Source organism: Centruroides vittatus, unplaced genomic scaffold, assembly GCF_030686945.1.
Source record: "Centruroides vittatus isolate TY-2023 unplaced genomic scaffold, ASM3068694v2 contig_970, whole genome shotgun sequence".
NCBI lineage: Eukaryota > Metazoa > Arthropoda > Arachnida > Scorpiones > Buthidae > Centruroides > Centruroides vittatus.
This window is the reverse complement of record NW_027122643.1, coordinates 3098571-3125517: the sequence shown is the minus strand read 5'-3', so window position 1 is coordinate 3125517 and position 26947 is coordinate 3098571. Positions and strand designations below refer to the sequence as shown.

The 26947-nt window shown below is 25.3% G+C and overlaps 1 protein-coding gene across 2 annotated transcripts in view; it reads right to left on the bottom strand.

The window, feature by feature from the left end:
* Positions 1–26235, bottom strand: part of LOC136985485 (cell adhesion molecule Dscam1-like) — a 47106-nt gene extending 20871 nt beyond the window's left edge. For both annotated transcript variants that reach the window (XM_067282773.1, XM_067282774.1), the window contains exons 1-6: positions 26102–26235; positions 25541–25849; positions 11236–11400; positions 9521–9667; positions 7775–8068; positions 7428–7697 (exon numbers count right to left, since the gene is read on the bottom strand). In XM_067282773.1, coding sequence (XP_067138874.1) covers positions 7428–7697; positions 7775–8068; positions 9521–9667; positions 11236–11400; positions 25541–25849; positions 26102–26150 — 1234 coding nt within the window. In that variant the 5' untranslated portion in view covers positions 26151–26235. The remainder of the gene's footprint in view (positions 1–7427; positions 7698–7774; positions 8069–9520; positions 9668–11235; positions 11401–25540; positions 25850–26101) is intronic.
* Between the last annotated feature and the right edge of the window lie 712 nt (positions 26236–26947).

Genomic DNA, 26947 nt, shown 5'->3' with positions numbered 1-26947 from the left:
GGCTTAGATCATATAATATATATATATATAAAGCTAATCATACGATCGAAGCTAACAGAACCAAATTTGGCATTGTCGAATTTCTGAGTCATTAGTTACATAGGTTAAGTGGTTGCTTCAATTTGAGTGACAGAAAGATTTTTCATGATAGTCGATCAATAATGTGTCACAATAAGTAAGTCGTGCTCGATAGCGTAGCAAATGAAACATATACTTGGCTATAGAAAAAGTCTTCTTTGTAATCATTTATCTTTACTACAAGGAATTTATATATATATATAAATTTTGTGAATATTAAAAAGGTCATTCAGTCGCTAAATCGATAGAAGAATTAATCACAGACTATTATTTCTGTGCTGTACTTTTAATGATATATTTATATTGTTTTATTGAGTTTTAGTAACGAAACTAGGGCACGATATTTCGCTCTATATCACACTAAAATTAATGAATAATTAATCAAGAAATTGATTCAACTATTGACGAGTTTTAAATATATTTTAACGCGAAAATATTAAAATTTGAAAGCATTGTATAATGTTATGTTTGAATATTTTATATTTTTCTTGTATGTGTGTAAATTTTATATGTATTATACTGTTCTATAAAACTATTTAGGATATATATAACCTTATAAATAAAATTACTTTTGACGTTTAAAGCATACATGTGTCATAGAATAAAATGCAGAATACTTTAGTTATCATTTTATTTGCTTTCAGAATTGTACTATAGAATAATTACAAGCTGCCATCTGCTAATAAGGACGATTTACATTTATAATATTAAGGTAAAGCCGTTATTTTTTATGGAATAAAAATATTCAGTATTATATAATAACTCCTGTTATCATTTATTAAATTTGCTGTTATATAAATTTATAACAGCAAATTATATTTTTTAAGAAAATCAAATAAATTTACCTAAACCGTAAGGCCCACTTTCGTCAACGTTTTATCACATTCTTTAAGTATTTTATTAATCAAATGATATAAACATATCCACGGGTTTCGAGCTGCAATTACTTATTTTAATTGTATTTAAACAATTTTACGTAAGAGAATTATTTTGCAAATATTTTACGTTTATACAGGCAAAGATAACACTTTTATAAATAAGAAATGTCTTGTTTTTGTAGAACTATAAGATATATATCCGAAGAAAACAGTTCTCTAATTACAGACAGTATTAATTTAGATTTAATATCATTAGACAACGTGGAAAGAACTTGCCACCGTAGAGATTAAACTTAATATTTGGTAGTAATGACAATTTATTAGTAAGTCCGTATAAAGTCTAGTTTACTTTTAATGCAGATGTTAGTTATAAAATTTGGTATTATGCATGTACACCACTCTCAAGCTTGTTTTATAATTTCCACTCAATTATATGTAAATAAACGCAAATAATTTAGATATATATTTATAAATCTTAAATATATATTATAACTTTCTCGCATTTAAAATATGTTATTAGTAGAATATTTTAAATAATATATATGTTTTAAATCACTCAGATAAAGAAGTAATTACTAAGTGTTCCATACGTTAAATGAAGTATGAAATATTTTGAAAACTTAGAAAGTTTATTTTAATTCTTTAGTTTTAAGGTAATTCGCATCTAATTTGACTTGTGAAAGGCTATTGCTAGTTATACCTTTAATTTAAATATTTATAATTTCAATCAACCCGGGAGTCATCTTTAAAATTATATACAGGGTGATCGTAATTAAAGAGTAGACGTTTAAAGCTCTCTGTGGAAAGTAACTATTGGGTAAATCTCAACCAAATTTGGTATAAATGTTTGTCCTGAGTATGCGATATGCGGTTTTGAATTTTGGGAAAAAATTTTAATTCAAAATTAAGCCGTTAAGAAGAAATTTGGCACGGTCGTCTCCTTAATATGCATATTAAATACGTTTTCTAAGAAATTTAGGATATAAATGGAGTCACACAGGTGAACAGTAATGGTACTTTGCTTGATCGTGGATTAGCCTACTTGTTAAACTTTTCTATCAAAGAAACGGCAATGCCAGCTCGACGTTTAAGGAAATTTCAGCCTTAAAAGACCCTTCTTTATAAGTCTACAAATATGCAAATTAAGGAAACAGCAACGCTAAATTTATCCCTAGTGGCTGAATTTTAAAGTAAAATTTTTTCTCGAAAATAAGAACCGCATACTCAGAACAATATACAAATATATGGTTGAGATTTATCTAATAGTTCTTTATACAAAGAGTTATATATATCTACACATCTACACTGATTTTTTAAAATTATAAGTATACAGGGTGGGCCAGCGAAAACGAAACGGCAGAGTGTTCGTGTTCGTCCAAGCAAAGCGCTCGGACAGGTCGCTTTTTTGCTCGAGGGGACATCTTTTGCAATAAAGTTTTTGCGATTCTGAATACAACAGACGACAAAAAATTTTAAAAACTCATTTATTTTGTATTAACTAAACAAACATTTATTTCGAAAACAATGTTTGTTTAGTTAATATTCAGAATCGCAAAAACTTTATTGCAAAAAATGTCCCCTCGAGAGTAAAATCGACCTGTCTGAGCGCTTTGCTTGGACGAACACGAACACTCTGCCGTTACGTTTTCGCTGGCCCACCCTGTATATAATTTAAAAATGTATAAATTACTTAAAATGTAACTTTATTATAATTATATTAATAACATGATAAGAAGTTTTATTTAATACGACTGTAAACAATGTAAGAATTAATATCTCTAATTTGCTTAAAGTTTTAATAAAAATTATTAAAAATAAAATATTTTATTTTCACTTCTTTCTTTATTCAATTAAAAGATTTTAATGATTTAGACGGCATCACTAAGAGAAGTATTCAGTTTTTCCTGTCATCTAATTTCTTTTCGTGATTCCTGATGATCAGTAATCAGCTTATAACTTTCTCTTCATAGTTTCTTTATACAGACACGATTATTGATGATAATGATTTATGAGTTCGTGCGAATGCAATATATATTATTCATAATAAGCACTAATCTTAAATCTTTGATATAATTAGTAATTATAATCGGATTATTATAAATATTATAATCCAATTATATTTATTTATTACACTTATTTAAGATTGCAGCTCGCAGTAAATGATTGTATGGTTGTTATATTTTTATTATATTCTTATCATAATCCAATTTACAAGAATGAAAACGAATCAATTTATAATTATATGACACGTTTTCTTTCTGAAATAAAATACGATATATGAAATAATTAAAATAAATAAAATATTATTATAAATAGTTCAGCTTGTTCATTATTTTAAGAAATACTAATTAATTTTTCATATCTTTAACTTTCTGACAATAAATTTAATGCAATTTTTATAATTTTATTGGATATATTGTCGTAGAATGCTTCTTTTCTTCATATAAAAAGTGATATGATCATTCAATTTTATCAATAAATAAATACATTAATAAGAAAATTAAAAGGTTATCGATAGCAAATACAAAGCTGTATGCATAAAACAAGTAAAATATTATGAATATACTTGACTGTTTTACTATTTTAAGAAAGAATTATTTTATTTTTTATACCTTTAACCTCCCTTATATAAGTGAAAATATCGTATAATACAGTTTTTACAATTTTTTTTGGATACGTTTTAATGGAAAACATTGCTTCTTCGAAAAGGAATGAAATATATTTACTTAAAATTACTATATTAGAATATTCACTTAGAATTATTAAATTACGTAAATTGAAAGCATTCACTTACTAATAATTGTATTTTATCATATTTTTAAGTTTCCTTATATAATTCTAAAAATAAGTAAAGTGAGATTTTTACAGTTTTATTGAATATTTTATTATAGAATAATCATTTCCTTTACACGAAATGTAATATAATCACTTAAAATATCAATAAAGCAATACTGCTATATTAATAAGAAAAATAAAAAGCCAATAATAAGAAATATAAAACTGCATACAAAAAATGTAAAATATTATAAATGCTCTTGATTCACTTACTATTTTATAAAATGGTAAAGAAGCATTAATTTTATTTTTAACCCGAACTTTCATTATGTAAATGAAAAGAAATACAACTAGTTTTTATAACGTTTTCTGGATATGTCTCTATAAAAAAACCACTTTGTTTCTTCTAAAGGAATGACATATGATCACCCAGAATTCATTTATTAGTTTATTAATTTACTTCTTATTGTTATAAACAAGAAATATACCAGTAACTTTAAATAATAATAATAAAAAAATATATATATATATAGAACTGTATAAACATAAGTAAATATTTCGAACACGTTTGGCTGATTTATTAATTTTAAGAAATATTAAGCAAAAGTTAATTAATTTTTTATATCTTTTGATTTTCTTATATAACTCAAAATTAATATAACGCAATTTTTATCATTTTTTCGTGATATGTTGCCATAGAAAACGGTATTTTTTCAAATGGAATGTAATATATTTTCTGAAAATTGGTTATAAAAGTACTAAAATTTTGACTAATAAATCCAATTTCTATATTAAATTTGACTTGCTTTAATATTAGAAAAGTTTAATTTTCTTTCATTTCTATCAGCAAAGGCTGGTTAATATAAATTTGTAGTTTAAAAATTGAAAAAAAATTAATTAATAAATCTATAAAATGTACTTTTTAATTTTCTAAAAATAATAAAGCGCGTTTTATAAGAACTGGATTTTAATTTATTAAAAAAGTCTTTTTTAAACTAAATTTCGTTCTGTGCGTAGGAATTATACCTTAACTGATATAACAGAAATAATAACTAATATAAACCGACATCAAAATTTCATTTAAAATAAATTACTTCGTCACGAATTCCGACTCTCAAGATAATAGAAATGGTTAAATTTATGCTTTGAATTATAAAGTTAGATTGACGTTCAGGAGTAAAATTTCGTTAGTTTTCATTTATTAACACTTTATTCATGAATTTTCTAGGAAAAGTAATCACATATTTTCAAATTTTATTTATATTTTAACTTATTTTTTTCTTAATCAAATATTAACATTTATCAAAAATTACTGTTTGCAAATTTAATTAAATGTCTACAACAGATTAAATCAATGCAATAATAATTTTTAGAAATTATGCTTATAGAAATTAATAGAAAACAGTTTAAAGTTCGTTATAACAATTCTATACTTTTGAAAGGAAAGAATATTTATAAAGAACCTTAAATTAATGAGATTAAACTTGAGATTAATTACTATTTACACGTTAATTCATACAATTTATCAACTCCCGAACTCTTTTAATTAAAAGAACTTAATAGAAGCTAAATTTAGGCAAGTATCAGCTTAGATTTGTTTGATTTAAAGAATTTTTTTTCTTCAATTTTTTTCTCCAAATTTGTCATTTGTTAAAAATTTATTTAAATTTCTTACAGTTCATCCTAGAAATTTTATCATTTATATAGTAATGTGTTCTTATATAAGAGATGGGAGATGTTTAGAAGATGTACTGTACATTGACAAAAGAAAGTATGAAAAGGAAAAAAAAATATATATATATATATATATTAAATATATATTAAAGAAAATTAAATAAAAATTGAATATAAGACAATAAAAGCTAAATTAATTTTAAGACAGAAATAAAACTAAAAATAGGTTTATAGACCGACTTTTATAGAGTAATTCAATTTTTGATTAAATATAAATATAAGTTATATATTTAAAAGTAAGCTTATTTATATTTTTTTGCTATTTAAAAGAACTAACTTTTTCAGAAATTTTCTTTCTAATTAAATAATCATAAAGAATTATGGCAATAAGGCTTTTTTTTTTTTTTTAAAAAAAAGAAGTATGAACCTTTTATATTTTTAAAGCAATATTAGAGTAGAAGCTATACTTCTACTGTAAAAATGTTCTAGAATTTGTTAATCGTGGAAAGCTTTTAGCAAACAGGTAGACATTTTTAAAATTCCTTTTTCAGAAAAAAACCGCATTATTAGTTATACTGGAAGGGTATTAAGGTTACATATATTAATATATGAAAATATAAACTATAAATTTTATTGATCGTGTTCTAGTTTTATTTCCAATTTTTTTAAAGCTAAATTTAAAGCATTTATAGTAAAACACATTAAACTTTAAATCAAGTAGCCGTTACTTTTAATTTTCGAAACGTCTACGAGAAGATTCAATTTCTCGTTTTCAGCGATATCAAAATCATTTTTATAGAAAAAGAAAAAACATTTCGAACATTTCTAAAAATCCAGGAAATATCAAACTTGTTTTCTTTGGTTTTTTTTCTCTCCATTCGTTTCTATAAAGCCAGTTTTCCAAGTCCACTAAACACTTGACTTTTTTAGAGTTCTCTTCCGTTATTATTACTTTTCATAGTTTAGATCAATAATCAAACTATGACAAATCTCACTTGAACAAACTGACAGACAAGAAGACAGACAGATATGAATTTAATTTTATATATTATATAATATATGGATCTATACAATAGCTATATATCTATAATATACAACTATTGTACAGATATATTTGTGGCCCACCTAGCTACGACTTATGCTCAATTTGGTCATCAATCAAAACGTTTGAAAATTATTTCTTTAGATAATTCGTCTGTATCCTTTCGCTTCATTATTTCATGATTCAAGGCCTACCACGTAGATTTATACTTGTTCCATTGTCCTTTTATTTACATATATTTTCCTGTATGTTGTTGTTCAACGTCCATTCGTTGTTTTATTTTGTTTGTATATATTTATGCGGGAGGCTTGAATCATGAATTAATAAAACGTGTAAAATACGGATGAATTATCTGTAATATGCAAAGCATTAATAACGGAAAATAACTCTAAAGAGGTCAAGTGTTTAACAGACATAAAGTATTTGGAAGACCGGCTTTATATAAGCGAACAGAGAGTAAAACCAAAGAGAACAAGTTTAATATTTCCTGGATTTTTAAAAATGTTCACAAATCTATAACAATGTTTTTGAGATATTTTGCTAAGAAGTTGAGTATTCTCGAAAACATTTTAAAAATTAAAAGAAAATGGTTCGTTGATTTAAGATTTGATGTGTTTTACCAGATATATACAACACGGAGTCATTCTTTCCTTGTGTTATAAATTTAAAATGATTTATAAACGTATTAAATAAACTTTAAATGTTTATATAACTTTTGCGTATTTTTCATAAATAATTTTAATAATATAGATAGAGGGACATTTTTGTTAATAACACTCATTTTATATTTAGACCCTTTTCTTAAATATACTGCCATTTAGCTAAAATAAATTTGTTGAAGCTTAATTTTATGTCTAATCTTCAACCTTTAAATTATTTAAACGTTTCCTGAACAGATTTTGAAGATAACTTATAAATAAAATAAAATATTTAAGTTCTTAAAAAAGATTTAAACTTAAACTATTAAATTTTAAACTTGCCTCTTATTGTCAAAGATGCACTACATTGTGCAGAATCCTTATTGTTATTGATGAAACATTGATACATTCCTTGATCTTCGGGACGAACAGCAGTTATATGCAAAACATTATTGTTATGCTGTTTTATCCTATTATCGGTTCTAATTATCTTCATGTTCCTTCTCCATTGTAAAAAATGAACCGGAGAACCTACTACATCGCATGATAACGTAATAGAGGAGCCTACCGTAATTATCTGTTCAGGGATGACGATATTACATTTCAGCGGAGCTGGAATTAATAGTGATGTAATTAATATATTACTACATTGCGATCACTCAAAGATAAGTATAACAATATAGTCTTACCTCTGATGATAACATTGGTCTGTACTTGTTGCTCTCCCACGCTGTTGTTAACGGTGCAGACATATTGTCCACTGTCACTCAAAATAGCATGATGGAGGATTAAGGTACCTTGCGTAATAACATATCTATGATTATGAGACAAGGGAATTATAGTAGCTGCATTCTTCTTGTACCAGCGATAAGTGGGAACTGGAGATCCAGATGCCGAACAAGGTAACCATAAAGCTTCTCCTTCAAGAGCTTCAGCTTCTCTTATCCAGTGAGTCATACGAGGAGGAACTTGACCGTGCGGAGCTAACGCGAAAAATATATCATATAAAATCACATAACTTATATTAAAACGTATAAAACTAAGCGAGAATGATAAAAATCATTTCGAGAAGCATATTTATTTTATATAGTAAGTAATTTTTTTAAATTCCAGCGGGAACCTTACTCCAATTACTGAAAACATTTCAATATATTTATGATAAAAAAAATATTTTTAAAATAATGATTGGAATGTAGAGAAAAAGAAACAAACTGCCGGAGGTTTCGGGTAAACAAGATCTGGCACGAGAAGGAAAAAATAACCTGTCAGAAGATTACTTCAAAAACGACGTTTGCAACCAATATATGCAGCACCTACATACCATATCTTATTTGATCAAAATCAAATACTCCATATCTCCCGTTCGAAATACCAGATTCTGACAGGTCAACACTGACAAGCTTTCCAACATCAAATTGTATTTTTACAGTGGAATATAATTGAAGATTGTAGAATATCTGATTTATTTTCCATTTCGTTAGAAAACTCTATCGTCTTTCGTTGAATAAAATTTATTAACTCAAATACAACGACTTATTTTACATAGAATTAATTTAAAATAAGTTTAACTATTTTCCATTATGCGAATCTAAGCAATAATTTAAAATTAAATTTAATATATGAATTATATTTACTTAATTATATTCCGTATAACAAATTCGCCTACGTGAAGATATTTTTGTATATATGTTTACGATTAGAAACGTGAGTTTACCTTAATTATTTGACTTTTAATGGTAAATATAGGGTTAGCGAGAATAAATTTATTAATACAGAACAAATTTTCGGTAAAGATATCGTTAAAATTGTTTGTAGAATATGTAGGAAGTCGGTTAGCCTTTACATGCCAGCCTACAAGATTAATCTCTTGATGCGCGATGCGATATAATGAATACAAAATAGAACCAATTAAAATAAATAGTACTGGATCGATAGAGTACTAAACTGTACATTTTACTGGCAAATTTTACGGTCTTTTGTAAGCATATTACATTTGTTGTCTCATTAACAATCCGGGTGATTAAATGTGAAGAAAGAGGTGTGATTAGCTTCATTTGTGACACGATAAGGTTTGTGCAGTAGCGTGTTACTGCTCAAATCCTTTCTTATTCCAGTAAAAAAGTGTAAAACTATCAAAATTCTTAAATAGAACCTTAGGGATTATTGTGTAGCACATCAAGTATTGCTTCTGGAAATGGTTTTTATTCATAAGAAAAATCGATTTTGTCAACTGTTAGTGTTTATTATTTTTATTTCTAGCAAAAAATCTTAAACAATTAACACTTTGAATTTATTTGAAAGTAATTTTTCACAACTTAAAATATCAATCATATCAATTTATTTAAGTAGTAGATTATTGCAACAAGCTCAGCTTATTTTGATGATTAATTTGAAGAATATCGTGTAATGTAGCGGAAATATAGATAGATACTTACTAGTTAGAATAATGTTTGCCCACCGATCACTATTTCTTGTAGAACGAGACAACTTATCGTGTACTTGACACCTATATTTCCTTGCAGCATCCAGATCACTGGCCTGTCGAATGTGAAGTTCACCCGTAGGGAAAGCTGCATACTTTCCTAGAAGATAACGCTTCGTTTAACACTGATGTGTTGTTAATAACGTTTAATGATTGCCACTGCCACATTAAAATCGTTAAGTAATGAACAATGTAATATTTCGATAAGTGAAACAAAGAAAATCTGTTAATTAAATGTCTAGGATAAGAAAAAGTTAGAAAAGTTCCATGAGCAAAAACCCAAATGAATAATAGGTAATTTACCGATGTTAGCCATATCCTCCACCATTCTTTGTTTTGGTATCATTTATCTTCTTTTATACGTTTTTTCTATCCTTAAATTCCAGTAAAAGTGTATCTGGGTCATGATTTTTTTTTGTATATTGTGATCAAAATTGGTATTTATTTGGGGTAAAGAAAGCTGACTGCTTGAAATAGTTTTGGAAAGAATAAGATTTATAGCTGAAGCAGCTAAGCCAAGTACTTTTCTTACACGTTATGCATTCCCTTGTGTAAACGATTGCAGAAGTTGAATAGTTCTATTTAAGAGATGTTGTTTGAGGCAATTGATGCTGTTGAATTAAATTACATCCACGTAAACAGAAAAAGATATTACCATTGATTTGACATACATCCATATATTAAAGCTGAAAAATGATCTGTTTGATTAAAATGACTAGAGATAAACCCATTAAAGGCATTTATTCATTATAAAAGTCTATAATATATTTTACCGAGTTTAATTAATATTAGTTTTATATTATCCTTTAGTAATATCCTGTTAGCTTTCTGTTAGCATTTATTCTTTGTTGCAGGCGTATTAAGCTAAGTCATATCAGATGCACTAAAGGGATTATGATCCATTGTATATAGTAATGCCTGTACTGAGATTATACCAGGTAGACCATGAATGTAAATTTATTGGATACTGTAGGAATTAAATTCTAGATTTCATGTACGAATTACTCTTAATCTTGATACTTTATCGAACTTTAATAAAAATATATGTAGTAATTATAACATTAAGTAATATTTATTGAGTTAAATTTTACTTGATCTAAATAACCTAACTGTGATACATAAAAAATGCATAGAAAAAGAATAATATAATTAATCGTAAAAGTATTTATGCAAATATTTTAATGTAAATTTATTCACAATATTTAATGTAGATTAATTTTTAATATAGTATAAAAATGAAAAATTAACGTACTTTATATTTTTACTTTAAAGCACGAATTGAAAAAAATGCATACGGTTTTAGTGTAATGTATAAACTGAATCATTTACTTGAAATAACGACGAAAAAATATACTTGTATCAAATAATATAACATTAATTTTGCAAGTAACAATTTTAAATACAGAAAATTACTCAAGTTTCTCATAAAATATAATTATATACATTTATTTCTTTTAAAATTACACGAAACAATCCTTTCTTTATAACATAAGAATTAAATGCACAAATTTTATATAAAACAAAATAAAACATTTATAATTTTATAAACGGAATAACACACAGAAAATAAATTTTATAAAGCAAATATAATAATAAATTTAAATTAAAAAATTCCCTAACGTGAAATAATTAAAGAAATAAATTATTCAAGGCAGATATAATTCTTACCTGTATTATCTTTAATGGAGATAGACAAACCGTCATCTCTATACCAAGACGTGACTAGTACATAATCTCTACTAAAAGAAGAAATATCACATTTCAAAACTGCAGTATTTCCACGAATAATAAACTCAGCATCACGAGCAGTAACTTTGTAGCTCCTGAGTACGACTGCAGCAATGGAAATAAATAATAAATATATGAATATATTACAGAGATAACCATAGAAAACTTATCTACAATATTCAACTTTTTCAATTGATATAAAATTAACCAAAATATTAATAAAAACTGTAAAAAAATCCTTACATTTACAATATCAGTTATTATAAATTCTTTTTATGACTTATATATTTTTTTCGAATAAGAGATTTTTGCGTACAATAGAAGAATATTAAAAATATCTACGAATAACGCATGGATAAACAAAATTATTGAAGATACCCGAAGGGTTTTTTTTATCCTATTAGATAGTATGAAACGAGTTAAAGTTGAAAGAAAATCGTGACAAAGAATATGGAATTTGAAGCATATTGATACAGTAGCTATAGTTGATCGATATTCTGAGGGGTAAAAAAAATAATATATATATACTGTATATACCCAACTATATATTATTTTCTAAACTTTTCGAGAAAAAATAGTAACAAGTTGGTATGGGGATTTATAAAACGAAATGTAGTTTTGGAAGAAATATTATTTATAGCTTTATAAATTCTGAAAGAATTATATAAAATGCTATCATAACTTTGCATATAAATAAACTTTTAATAATTAACTTAATGTTTTATTATGTTTACATAATCAATAAAGTACATAAAATTTAATTTAATTTTGTTATAAAGATATTTTATGAACGTATAAAAATATACGAATAATAATTGTTTATCACAGATTTATCTTAATTAATATTATAAATAATTTATGTATCTATAAAGGAATTATCCGAAATTAATCATTAATCCTTAGTTTATAATTCGTAATTAAACAAGTTGCATAATCGATCCGTAAACTATTGAAAATGTAATAGATTAAAGGAAAAAATATACCTTTTCCTATTCAAAAATATCTATCTATATATATTTTTTTGAACTACACTATAAACTAACGTTTTTCAGCTCCATTCACATTTATCATTCCTTATATGACAGAAATTTTTACACCGGTAAATCAGTTATTTTTGTATAAAATAAAATAGTATACCTATTGGTATTTCTATACCAAACCCAGGGAGAGAGGGAGAGAAAGAGAAAGTGAGAAACAAAAAAAGAAAATAAAAAAGGAAAGTTGCGATTTTTCGAAATCCCTTTTAAAAATAAACTAGAAAAGAAAATGCAAGAAAAGAAAATAAAAAGACTCTTTGAAATTGAGTACTAGAAGAAGATATAGAAACTAGCAATATGCTGAAGAAAAAAATTTTTTTGACTCCAGGCATTGAGTGTGTATGTAACCCAGGTGCACAAAAATATTGGATTTATGAAGAAGAAACTGAATGGAAAGGATGTTGTAGAAGATGCTGAATTAGACAGTGAAGCTGACAGATTGGAAAAAAGGAAACTAACGTTGTCTCTCTCTTCGATTGTAATATATATATAAGAGGAGTGAGAGAAGGCTGCTTCAATTGAGTGTTTAGTCCACCTGGTACTCGAATCATATCTAACCGACATTACTTGAACTATTAATTTTAAGATTCGTAACGGCTTTTCTAAAAGAAATTCGATTCAAAAAAAGAGCAATATCTTATCTAGAAAGAATAATTCCCTAACGAATAAAGTATAGTAATCGGATAATTTAAAAATCAATCATTATAGTACTTGCTTATTCAAAAATGTCAATGAAAAGAGAGAGTAGTGCCTTAGGAATTTCGATCTCTTGTTAAGATTGATAACTAGGTTTAATAAAGATGGTTGACATCATTAATTACTGATTATAATGATGCAAATGACTTATGAAATCTTCCTACAATAATCCCTTATAAGGAATACTTACGAGACTTATTACGATTGAATTCGTAAATCAATGAAGAAACCGTACAAAGAGTTGTTGTTAACTTTCTCCAAATCAGAAATTGAACTAAGCCTGATAGTCAATTAAAAGGTTTAATTAAATCTGACTGTTGTGTGCATCAGATGCTTGTGTTTGATGAAAGTTGTAATGCTGGATAGCAGAAAAGGAAATTACTTGATGCACTGCGTTAGATCTACTGTTTATCTTCCTCCTGCATCCTATTGGGACCTTATTCTATACAATAATTAGTACGAATTGACTGCTGTTTATTACCACGCTATTGCAGCTTTGCAGTTCCAATACACTTTTACGTTTAAAGCATTGTGGAATATTTGATTAAGTATGATACACGTCGTTATTTTCTAACGACTAGCTGAACACATTTTTAATATAATTAAAAGTAATTAAAAGCTCTCAAACAAAACTTTGTTCAAATAATTTTTTACTTTTTTATTTACAGAAAGAATCTAATTTTTTAATTTCTTTACCGCTAAAATAAGAAAACGAGTTCTGCGAAAATAAGAATAAAGATATTTTAGTTTAAATATATAAATTTAAAATGTATATATACAATATTATATAAATATTTAATTTTATAATTAAACTAAGTACTTTTTGTGTATTTTTCATTTTGTATTAAAAATTAAGAATATGAACTTCTTAAACAGAAAAATATTTAATGTTTTAAATAATAATAATATCAGATTGTTTACCATTATAGATCCTATACGTATATTTAGTATTATAATACTTCTATAATAATAATATAATAACCATTTATTCTATAACAGATATAAAAATTTACGTATAATTCTACAAAAGAACTGCAATCAAATAGAAAATCATAGCACATAAATGTCATTTAGATAAGTCTATTTAATTTTGTTATCAGTATTAAAACAATTTAAAATCATTAATGTTTTAAAAATCATTTATCAAATACATTGCAAAAGAAAATTAACTTTTAATGTTACATGTTTCAGTATGAAGATGTAAAATGGTGATTTGGTAAGCTATCACTCAATGTTAGCTTGATCCTTTAATAGTAGTGATCTTCAGTACGAAATAGTCCTGAAGTGAAAATCCAAGAAACATTTATCTAAATGATTTATTCGTGGCGATTATATTTTCTCAGTAGAAAGATCATTCTCATCTTGAATGATTGTTTGCCAAATTTCTATTTTCCTCTTTGCATCCATAAAATGTACTGTCATCTCGAGTGATCCTTAAGCTGTAAATCAAGCTTAGTTCCCAATTTTGTTTTACTTATTCAATTTGTTAATCGCTTTTATTCCCTATAAGCACGACTAAACTAATGACGCTGTTAAAAATATGAAACAGTAACGGCGAGACGAATGAAGTAATAAATAAAAACTGTAAGTTTTGTATAATTATTTTCAAAGTACACCACTTACTTCTTTGTAGAGAAAATGGTTTTCAAGATGGAGCTAAAATTATTTTGAAAATAATTATTTATTACAGTTTTTTTCTTTTAAATTTTGCTATTGATAATGTTTTCTTATTCTCACTTTACACTTATTTAATATTTTTACAAAAATAACTCCGTTATGACCTACACAAAGTGATGAAACTAATTGAACTGTCATTAGGGATTTACTTTAAAAAAATCGAATAATTTTCAAATAAAAAATTTATATAATGAGTTGCTTTGCGTGTGCCTATTTGATAAACTTCTGAAAGTTCACTATTTGGGTGTTTTTTATAGAGTCAAAGTAATTGATGACGTCAATACAATTACTTACTGCTACAATTACTGATTGATTTTCATGGAAATTGTTTGGAATAGAAATTTTTTTCAAAGAAACAGAAAAAGAATCACCACAAACCAAAGGACAATAAAATTTACTGTTAGATGTATCGATTTTACTCAACTTCTTCTAACAGTTCTTGTTTTAAGCACTTACAAAAAAAAAATTTATTTATTTAGAGTTATGTATATTAGAACCATTCATTTATTCGGTATTAAATTTATGAAAAGCATCTAATAGTTCATTATTTACGATAGCCGTATTGGAAAGCTGTCAAAACGTTGTATTTTTCAGAAAGATGATTATACACTACAAGTTTTTAATGAAGCTGGAATTTATCGAGACAATTTTAAAAAGGGAAAAATATATGTTAGAAATTAAGATATGTCTTTAAAATTGTTAACTGAAACGTAAAATAATTGAATGTATTTTATTATTCTTAAAGAAAAAGTAATTTTTACGTTATTCTAAGTTTTATCATTTAAAAAGTAAATGTACCTATTTTCAAAACACTCATTTATTCTCAGAATTTACTTATTTCAAGAGAAAAATATTCGAAATATATATATATTTTAAAATAAAATTATTAGAAAATGAAATTTCTGGTAGGTTTTATCAAATGGAAAATTTTTTGCATTAGGGATAAGATATAATTATATCTTAGATATAAGGTTTGTAATAAAGATTATTTTTATCTTAGAGAAATATATATATATATATATATATGTATGTATAATTTATAATAATTTTTAAGAAAATCTGAAAGCCTTAAGGAATTTTTATTTAATAAACAAATTATAAATATCATAAAATATCTATACAAAAATCGATAATAATTTTGAATAATTGCTTATTGTAAATTTAATAACGATAATAATATAACCCCAGAATTGGGTAGGATTTAATACATTATGAGATTAGTTAAGCTTGTTCATGTGAATAAATCTAATGTATGAGTTAATTAGTTAATTAGTTTTTTAAGAAATAATACTCGACCTTTACATGCTTACATTTTTAGCTAATAATTAAGGTAAATAAGAGCTTTAAAACTTAATGTTTAACATTATTTACTTGTATTTAAATAATATTCTTTCTACGTCGATTTAAAATTAATATTTAACTAGAACGATCACTTATAACAGTTATCAAATAGTTCACGTACGAGTTGTGTATATCACACTCACATTAAATTTCTCAGGAAAATAATTTATTAATTCTGCTACATGCTATGTCTATTATTAATGAGAATTTTATATTTGTAACATGTGTGTAATACAATATTTATTATTTCATGTGTAAAAGAATTTTTTTCCAAGAAAAGTATAGACACAAAATAATATACATTATATATGCTGGATAAATTAATATTAATGTATTGGAATTCAGTTTAATATAAGTAATTTGAGATATGTTAATGTCGACTAAGCTCATTATTCACGAGTATACAAAAAATTCTTTTATCTAAAAAAATTACCAAACAAGTATATAAAACAGCTAATGCTTAATGGACTTTTTATAATAAAATTTAATATTTATTAGAGTTTTTCTTTGCATTTTTTTCGGAGTATATATATGCTTTAAAATGTAAATAAATCTAATTATTATTTATTTGTATATATTCTTTAAAATAAGAAAAATATCCTATATAAATATTTTATTAAAAGTTTTATAATTTATGAATTTATTCTCTAATGGAAAATATAGATTGCATTTATTTTCCATATTTATTTTTTGTTGAAAATTAAAACAAAAAAATTAAAGAATGAAACAAAACGGTGTCATCCTTTATCATCATTGATTGCAGACAATTTTTTATTATTTTTTGTAATGTAAAATAGAAGTTTCGACCAATAAAATGCATCGGAAATTTTCTGCATTGATTCAAGCTCTTATAATAAATAACGAAAGTGATAAAATGCACAGACAGATGGCAATCGAATTGGCTTGCAAACGTTCCAGAAATATGTACAGGACCTTCTGTCTATAACAGTTTATAGATTGTATCAGATAAAATTATTTCAGCTTATTTAATAGCCAACCTAATTGATGAATAAATCAAAAATGATAAAGAGTTAATTGTAAAATTTATATTACTGTATATTTTCCGGAAATTTGTCATTTATAAGATAAATTTTATTGATTTTTACTTAACGGGATGATGTTTAATTTGATAACAGTTGATATAATACATTAATTCATAAAACCTAATTAGTATACACTGATAAAATGACACTAAGATATAGATTTATTGTAAAAATTAATTATAATATCTTTCATTATTTACTAAAAAAAATAACGTGATTTTTTATAATTTTATAAGCTGAAAAAGAAAGTAAGTTATTTAAATAAAAGGTATTTTATTATGCTACAAAATGGTAAATTAACTTTTTTAAAATCAAATTTAATTATTATAAATAAAATATTTCAAATGTTTTACGGTTGAATAAAATAATAAAATAATATAAAATCGAAGAAAATAGGCGATCTTTCCAATTTTCATTATACAAAGTTTGGACAAGTCTTCTCGATCATATCAAAGCAATCACCGTATAACCTATTTAACTTTGTCTTTTCTATATTTGTAACTTTCCAAATGTTGCTAATGATATAATGATAGAGAATTTAATATAGTAACGTCCTATAAATTCAATAATTTATATTAATTTAAACTAGAGTAATTAAAGTTTAATAAATTTAAAAACATCCTTTGCTATTCTTTTATTTTCCTAAAGTTTTAAGCATTTATCATTAAATATTTATTTGATAAAATAATAAACAAATATTAGTAATGTTTTATCGAAAATCCATTTGCATTTATCATCATTATCGTCCCGAAATTATCTTATGATAATAAATACAATAATAAAGTTTAAAATTTGCATATAAAAAAATTATAAGATTTTTCTAAAGAAAAATTTACTTTTTATCTTTGATTTATTCGTGGAGATGATCCATAAACCAATAAAATTTATCAGATTAAAAAAAAGAAACACAAAATTCGTCATATAAAAAAATTAAATCGATAAAAAAATTTACTATTTTACATTTGTATAATATAAAACACGTTATAATTTATTTAATTTTTTAAAAATATTGTTAACAGAAATTTAATTGTTAGAAAAAATTTTTTAAAAATTAAATAACATTAGTTAATAAATAACGTTACAATATTCTTTTTATTTTTGTAAGGGATAAAATTTACAAAATTTTAATTCTCAGAACAATTGTATATCATTAAAATTTTCGCATTTTTTCTAAAAAAAAAACCTTGCGTTATCGGAAAAAACGCAACATTTTCTATTACTTATTGATAAGAACACGCACAGTTAATTAAAAATTAAATAAATATACAAAGTCTAATTAAAATTAAAAATATAAATCATTTTTAAAATTGTAAAATAATGAAATTTAAAAAAAACTAAAATAAAATTATTAAAATGTATAAATATTTGAAATAACTTTTTAGTAAAAATATCGAATTTTATCCTTTTAAATATTTATTTTTGTAGAATAATTAATAGTTGTAAATTATCTTTAAGAATATTTTTTCTTGTAAAGTGTTTAGGTTTCAGAACATTAAAGTTCGCTTAAGATATTTATATTCATCAGAAATTTTGGAAAAATATTTTAAAATCGATTTTCCTAAACATTTTTCTTCTGTAATTTTTAGATATTTAAACAGGAAAAAGTTATCGTTTATTTACATATATATATATATATTACAAATTTTTATCTCTGTTTAAATTTGCGTGTGGTAAACGTAATAAAGTTTTATTTAATGTCAGTTTTAGTATAAAAATTGTTTGATTTTACTATGAAACTTTGAAATTTATAAGAGAGCAGAAAATCTGACTTTTAACTAAGTTTCTTCATCAATTAAGCTTGAGATAAAAGAAAGGTATATATTAATTTAAAAATTTGAAACATAGAAAAAGCATTAACGTATTCCAATCGATAACGAACAAAACAAGTTAATTACAGAAACAACTAAGTCTGTTTTATATAGTTAGAATTTGTTCGCGTGTATATAATACAAATTATATTTCCTGTTATGAACCGTGAACATTCTAAACCCAAACTTGCAGTAATGGTGCTAAATGACTGCCACATCTTTAAACTAAATCTTCCAGGTCGATGGGTAGAAAGTCTAAAACTGGCTTCAGACCAGAATCAGGAGAAAGTTGTCCTTTTTCAACGCCATGAACGAGATCTTGCCTTTTATCCCAGTCAAAGAATTAATTTGAAGAGATTATTCTTTAGCTACTATACTCATTATCTTTAACATTATTGTTTTTCTTTTATGTAATGATCCAATTTTGTTATTTTAATCGAGTAATTGTAGAAAATTTCTATTTAAAATGTTTCATAAAAATTAATAATAATAATGTTATTTGATATATTTTTTAAAAGTTCTTATTAATGTTGTTTCGCGAGCCTAAAGAATTTTATACTTTTACGCTAAAACTTCTACATTTGTTTTCCTTATATACATCCCTCCGCTTATGTTACTTTCATTATTTTTATGGTTAACTTGTATATTTAGACGATCGGTATTTGTCTACTTATCGTTGTAGTTTTCATAGGTTTTTGTCAGTTCTTTGTTTTCTTTTCAAGTTCATCTTCTTTTCTATATCAACAACACATGGTATATTCACTGTCTGTTATATCCCGTATCATTTTTCTTCATGAACGACCAATGAATTTTCTTTCAATTTTTCATACAGACGTCTAAAGTTTAAACAAAATAAAATGTTAAAGAAATCCTATAGTTCAAAACAACTTCTTCTCTTTTATTTTCCTTTGTTTTATTTTCCACATGAAAATTTTACTTGTGGACATGATAGCTTAGAGAAAGGACATAACCATTACTGTGATTGTACATTAATGGAATTTCGAATGGACACGTTTGCCTTCCAGCATTTGTATTAGTTGCTGAAATCATTTAGTGCAGTAGTGCATTTATCGTGGCAAGTCATTCATTGTCTCAATGCTGCAGCTAAAACAATTTCACTCGGAACAATTAACATACTTAAATATTAAAACTTAAAAAAAAGCTCAGACAAATATCGACAAAATTACATTTTTGTTTTATAAATTTTATAACACGGCAATTTTTATATATTCAATTTTTAAAAGAAAGCTTAGTTTTGTCATCATCTTGGAAGATTGAGAGGGAAATCTTTCTCAACGGGGCTTTTCACGTTTTCAAAATCGTTCAATGAATAAACCATGGTTTGCTACTGTGGCAGTCTAAACAATATTGGCAAGTTAAGAGCCTTCTAGTATACAATAACAAATGGTGCTGTCACAGAGAAGTCCACACTTCTGACTAATTTAAGACAGTCAGATACATTCGGAAGGTTCAGAAAATTTCTTATATAAACATTAACTTTTATTCAATAAACCGGTAGAGTAAGGAGGACAAGCAATTCGATAGCAACAGAAAATATTAGATAATAACTTTCTTCAGTTGCAAGTATTAAATTGAATTAGAGCAAAAACTGTAATCATTAAAATAAATATCAGAATTAAACTTAAAGAAGTTAAAGTTTAAAATATTAACTTTATCATAGAAATAATTGAACGGTTGGGGTTATAATAATATTATTTATGTAAACAGAATTTTATAGTCGGTATCGAATTGAATAGCAATGAGATTTTTCTTGTATTTGTATACACAAGAAAAAAAAAGTATGTTACAGATTTCCAATAGCAAAAATGTACGACTTCTAGAATGCAAATTGTGTTGGCAATTTTCCTTTAAAATTGGTTTCACAAGTTTGTAAATTTATTTATTACTTTCAAGAAGTTTTTTCAACATTTTTTTAATGATTACTAAATCAAATATTGAATTAATCAAAAGTCAGAATTAAATATTTTACGATAAGAAACATGAATTCTTTATTATACACAATTATTTGAAAAAAACTTTTAAAAATAAGATCAAATGACTAAAAATAAATTGCAAAAATAAACAAAGAAAATAAACTCATTAAGATCAAAGAAATATTGAATATTTTCTTTTTTTGAATTTTTATGAATAATTTTCTTTTGTTATTTTAGTCGAAAAGCACGTAAACTCTGAATCTGGATGCATAATAATCACGGCAGTAAAATCAAAATGTGATAATAAAAATATATAAAACGTACGGAAGGGTTAAAAACCGAGAAATTGTTATTGAAAACTGAAAGAAGAAAAAAACGCAGTTTTTATTTAAAAGAACTTTTCTAATCTGCAATTGCAAAAGTAATTTTGTGTCTACAGTAAGATAAATTAAAAGGAATCCCCAATGACCGAGACAATTTCTTGTGGCGTTAATGATGATAGCACAATTGAAATAGAAAACGGTATAACAGCACAAGTTCTCAAAAGACAATATCCATTGTATAAAAATCCCCGAGTCACTTACATTCCAAAACGCTCTTTCATTTTATTTTAGCGATCAAAGTTAGTTTAAATTTCTTTTTTCCTTGCGCTTTTTTATTTCTTGTATTGTAGCTATCAAATAATTCATTTTAAAATTGGCCTTGACTCGATTTATTCTTTATTTCCGCTTAGTAGGGATTTTGTTTTTAGTAGAAGTAGCCTACAACAAACGTAAGTTTCTCAAACAAAAATCTTTAGAAGTAAAGGGGATTGTGAGATTCCAAAAGAAATTAGTCTTCAACTGTATTATCCTATTTTTCATCTCGAGAATGGCGAAGAGGCTTTCTCTTATCCCTATTGTGTGGAGTTTTTCTTTTGAAACTAGAAGACACAAAAGCCAACTTGTGCTAGACTCTACGCCTACTCTACTGTACAGACAGATAGTATAGAATCGATGAGTCGTTTAATCCAGAATAGCAATATCATTTTCTTTACTAAATTCTTCGTTTGATCTTTCTTTGTCTGTTGAACCTTGATAAATGTTCTTACAATTTCTCAACTCGCAGTTTTCTCTTATGAAATGTCGTTTTATTGATTTGTATTGTTGTGTACTTGTACAAACTCGTGTCAATATTCCCTGTCTTCCAGTTTCCCTTTTTTCCCCTTCCTCCTCTTCTTCTTCTCTCCACCTTCTATTCGATAGTATTGTAATTACAGAAATGCGGGCAAAAGAATTGGAAAATTCGTCGATCTTCAAAAACCGAAAACCGATTTCTCCGCCTCTTGTAATTAAAGAAATATGCGGAGAGAGACGGTTGTCAATAGTTTGGAATCTTAGCCGTTCGAAGATTTTACTAAAATGATGGAAGCGGTAGAAAAATTCAATTAAATATTTAAAAAATGAAGAAGAAAATCTGCTAAACAATTCACGCGAAAAATGATATTTAAATAAATACAAACAATAATAATAAAGAAAAAAGTAAATTCACAAACGACCTCTCTTATAAATCTTTCTCTTTAAATCAACCATTATTAAATTTAATAAAATATCTTTGTTTTAAAAATTAAATTTTACGGTTATAAGTTTAATAACAATAATAATAAGAATATAAAAAAAACAATCCCATTTAATAAAATTCATTTTCATATTAAGTTTTTTTTCTTTTTCCTCCTCTTATTTTATTGCTGCTTCTAGTACTTTTGAAATTCTTAAAATTGTTATTTCAAGAATGCAATCAACTACTGACAATATTCATCAAGAAATTTTTATCAAATCGACAAACTAAAATAATATAATTGATTTTGAATACACAGTTTAATAGTTTGTCGAGTGTTTCTGACGTTTTGTAATTTTAACTGAAAATAGTCGTTAGTTTGAAAAATTATTCATGAAATAAAAATCTTTTCTCTTATCAATTCTTTAAACATCATATATTATTATTATTATCATTATTTTTATCATCATCATCATCGTCGTCGTCATAACTACTTAAAAATTATTTATTTAATGGCAAATTTTAATAAAATTAATTGAGTTTTTTATTTATTAAAAACTAAAATTTTATTATTTTATATAGTTTACTTTTAAATTATTAAAAGTTTTATTAAAAATAATATATAAATGATAGATTATACGCTTCATTTCCGACTAATCAATACGAAGTTTTTAAATGGAATAATAAAAAAATTATTATTAAAAATTTGTATTGTAACTTTAAAAATTAAAAAATTTCAACTTATATTTTGATTAAAAATAAAATATTTTTTAATCAAAATATAAAATTTTATTTGTGTTTATTTATTTTATTTTATAGATAATTAAATATGACATTTTTTTAATTGTATTGAAGGACATAACTGATAATATCTTAATTGTAAAAAGATAATTTAACTGCTTATTTTCAAAACATAATTACAAAAGACAACATTTAAAATGTATTTTAGAAGACTTAATTATAATAGACAATTTTTAATTATTATTATTATTATTAATTTTATTGAAATCTTTTTAATATAAGGAGAGAAATTAATAGAAATATTTATATATATATATGTATGTAAATTGATAAATAATAAAAGCTGTATTTATGAATTTTATACGATTAAATTTTTCTATATTTTATTTAAAATTCTATTTTAAAATATAAACTTTGAAGATGTTAAATTATAAATTTTATTCTATTCCATTACATTATTAAATTATAACATTTATGTCTTAAAAATTAAAATGTATTTTAAAGTTTAAAAATACCTTAAAACTGATGCATAATGAATTAAAAACAAAGATTAAAACTTTGTAAACTTTAAAATGTTTTAAATCACTTTTAATTATTTATAAGACATTAATGAAAGAAAAGAAATAAATTTACTAAAAAGTTTTAAAAAAAGAAATGTAAAAGTCGAAAACTTTTCAAAGATGTAAATAAACATTAAATGTTTATTATTATAATTATTTAAGTTTATATAAAGTTAAATTTTTTCTATGGAAAAAATTAAGGAAATGCGTATTTATCTAAAGAAGAAAATTTAATTTTCAAACGAAACAAGAAAGAAAATCTGGATAAGTTCGCATAGTTAAATCGAATCGTCACATCTGAGATATTTATTTAAAGGAAAAGGAGAGAGAGAGAGAGAAAAAGTAAAGAAGAAGAAGAAAGGGGAAAAAAAAGATTTTTATTTTCCCTCCAGGTGTGGCTTCGTTAAGTAGGATAACTCATCAACATAAAGCGTAGAATAGATGATGATGTTCACTTTGAAGTCAAAGCACGATTCTAGAGAGCTACAGTAGATCCACAGCAACACAGCACTCTAATTGTGGCAGCACTAGGCAAATTAGTTAGTGTGCACCGACGTTGTCAGGAATTTGAATTATTTATAGGCAATGTCTCGAATTCCCACTCAACAAGGTAGCTTCTCTAGTTCGCAAAAGCACAATCTATAGTTCGCCAGAGACATAAAGCAAAACAATCTTTTATTCATGAATTCTATCTCTCATTTTATCTTCTTCTATTTTACCAGTTGTATCTGTATCCGCGTGAAAAGCATTTCTCATGGGAGCTGTTATTCTTAAGAATTTAATAAAAAAAATTTTAAGGAAAAAAAAAAAAAGTATTTCTTCGCTTTAAATTGATGACTGATAAATAAAATAAGTTAAATGAAAATCTTATTTTTATAAATATGTATTTTATAACTATTTATAAATAAAATTACTTTATTTAAATTTCTTTTCTTCCTTAATATTATTTTAAATCCCCAGAAACATTTATATAAAAGTACTGCAATTCATTGCTTATTTTTTCCTTTTGTGTTTATAATTGTTTTAGTTTATATAAAATTTTTATTATTATGATTAAACTCTGATCCTATATAAATGTTTAATGATTTTTTTTTGCAAATTTAACTGTTTTTATTGGAAAGTTACTTTTGTATTTTCTTTAATAGATTTTACTAAAAAAAATATATATATCTATACCTTTTACTTGATTTTTATTGACATTCTAACTATAAAGTAGTTTGAAATTTGTCCAAAAATCTGTTTATTTGCATATTAAAAGACATAACCAATTTTTTTATTATAGCGTCGAGTAATAATGCTGAATTAATTTGAATACAAAATCAGACTGAAGTAGTAGAAAGTATTAAAAAATAAGAAACAAATAGAAAAAATATCAAGATGTGAATATCTGCAACAGTATAATGTCTCGTTTCTTTTATGAATTTTCTTATGGATTTCGTAAAGAACAATTATCTGTAAGTTAAAAACATGCATTTATGATTGCAGTCGATGTATATCCATATATTCAAGTTTATTCCACCTGAATGAAAAATTTGCATCAATTATTCAAAAGGAAAAGACAATTTCATTCATGGAAGAGATGCTATAACAGTGAAGACAATTACCATAAATTTACAACTAGAACGTAAACCGATAAAGCTTAGAAGAGAAATATTATTGTTGCAGTTACATTCATGCAATATTAGATTAATTAATGCTAATTTATAGAAGGAATTAATGAAATTCTATATATAAATTATGTAATTATCACTAATGAAATTCTTGTTTATTAAGTTTTAATAAAGATGAATTATTAATATAGAAAACTTTCTATGACCTTTTATATACGTCCGATTTTTATAAGATATCATTGGAGAAAAAAGTTCAACATACTTGCTTTAACGTGTACGTCTCGGCTCCCAATGCTTCCTACTCTATTAGCGGCGATACACCTGTAGATGGTATCGTGGATATCTCGACGATAATTACTAGAAGAAAAAGGTGGAAAAATCATAGAACCATCTGGTCTGATGAGGCGCAAGCCTGGTATATCTTGTACTCTACTATTTAGATCACTTCGCTCCCAATGGATAGTTGGCTTAGGGGTTCCTTGAGCAGAACACCTTACTGCAGTACCGGTATTATTATCAAAATGAACTTTAAACGGTGGCTCATAGTCCAAACTTGGCCCCGTCAAGTTCGCTACAGAAAGAAGTATTTTTAAATATTTAAACTTTTCAAAATTAATTTTAAAAATTAATCATTTAAAATAAAAGCAATTAACCGTAAAACCGCGTAAAATCAGAATTTATTCTTCGTTTAATTTTATATTATAAATTTTTATGATGATAAAATACGTTTTAGTTAAAAGAAAAAAAATCACTTGTTACACGTGTTAATACTCGTTAAAAGTTTTAAAAAGTTAAAGCTGATAATATGAGATATAGAACTAACCTGTTGCCTTAGCGGTACTTATGACCAACCAAACCAGAAAAACGGACATTGTGCACAGTGTAAGAGTGGAGCAGGCGATACCCGCTCTTCTCGCAGACTGTCAAATCGAAATCAATGACAGTCCTTCCAAACAGACACGAAGCGAGGAAGGACGGGACGCATGCTCAGTTCAAACATTTTCCAGCTCCTTATTTGAAGGAAGAGAGGATCACATGTGGCAAGATAGAAATAGACCTCGAAAGAAAATGCACATAAACTACTTTATCCAGACCTACTCCAATGGGGTTATGATGTAAGGATGAAAAAGATCAGTCGACTGATGGATTTTTTTTTGATCTTTCAATAGATATGTGTTGCAGAAGATTCTCAAAAAAAAATGTTTTTTTATCTACGAGTAGTTTTCGAGAGTCCTTGGAGATATCATTGAAGACTATTCTTTGGTTGATTATGTGACTGCATCACTTATTTCTTCGTCGAATGGAGATCTGTTATCTAGTTTATCACGTCAGAAAATACATCTGAATGAATAGGATTTCGTATTTCGAAACTTTATTGATAAACACAATCCTTTTAAAAGAGTAGCCGTTTCTAGCGCCGAGATTTCACTAAGAAGAAATATTGAGGTGAATGTTATAAACTCGAAATTTTTTCTCTGCCGTTTCTTTCTAAGCATTCATCATTATAAAGTAGAAGTATCATTCTCATATAACAAATCATTTTCTATAAATAATAGTGAAGAAATAATTTATTATTTTTAGAAGTTTCGAAAATAATGCTCGCATATCAGAATCGTATTGTATGACAGAGCGAAGCGAATAATTAAATAAATCTCGTCAATTTCTTATC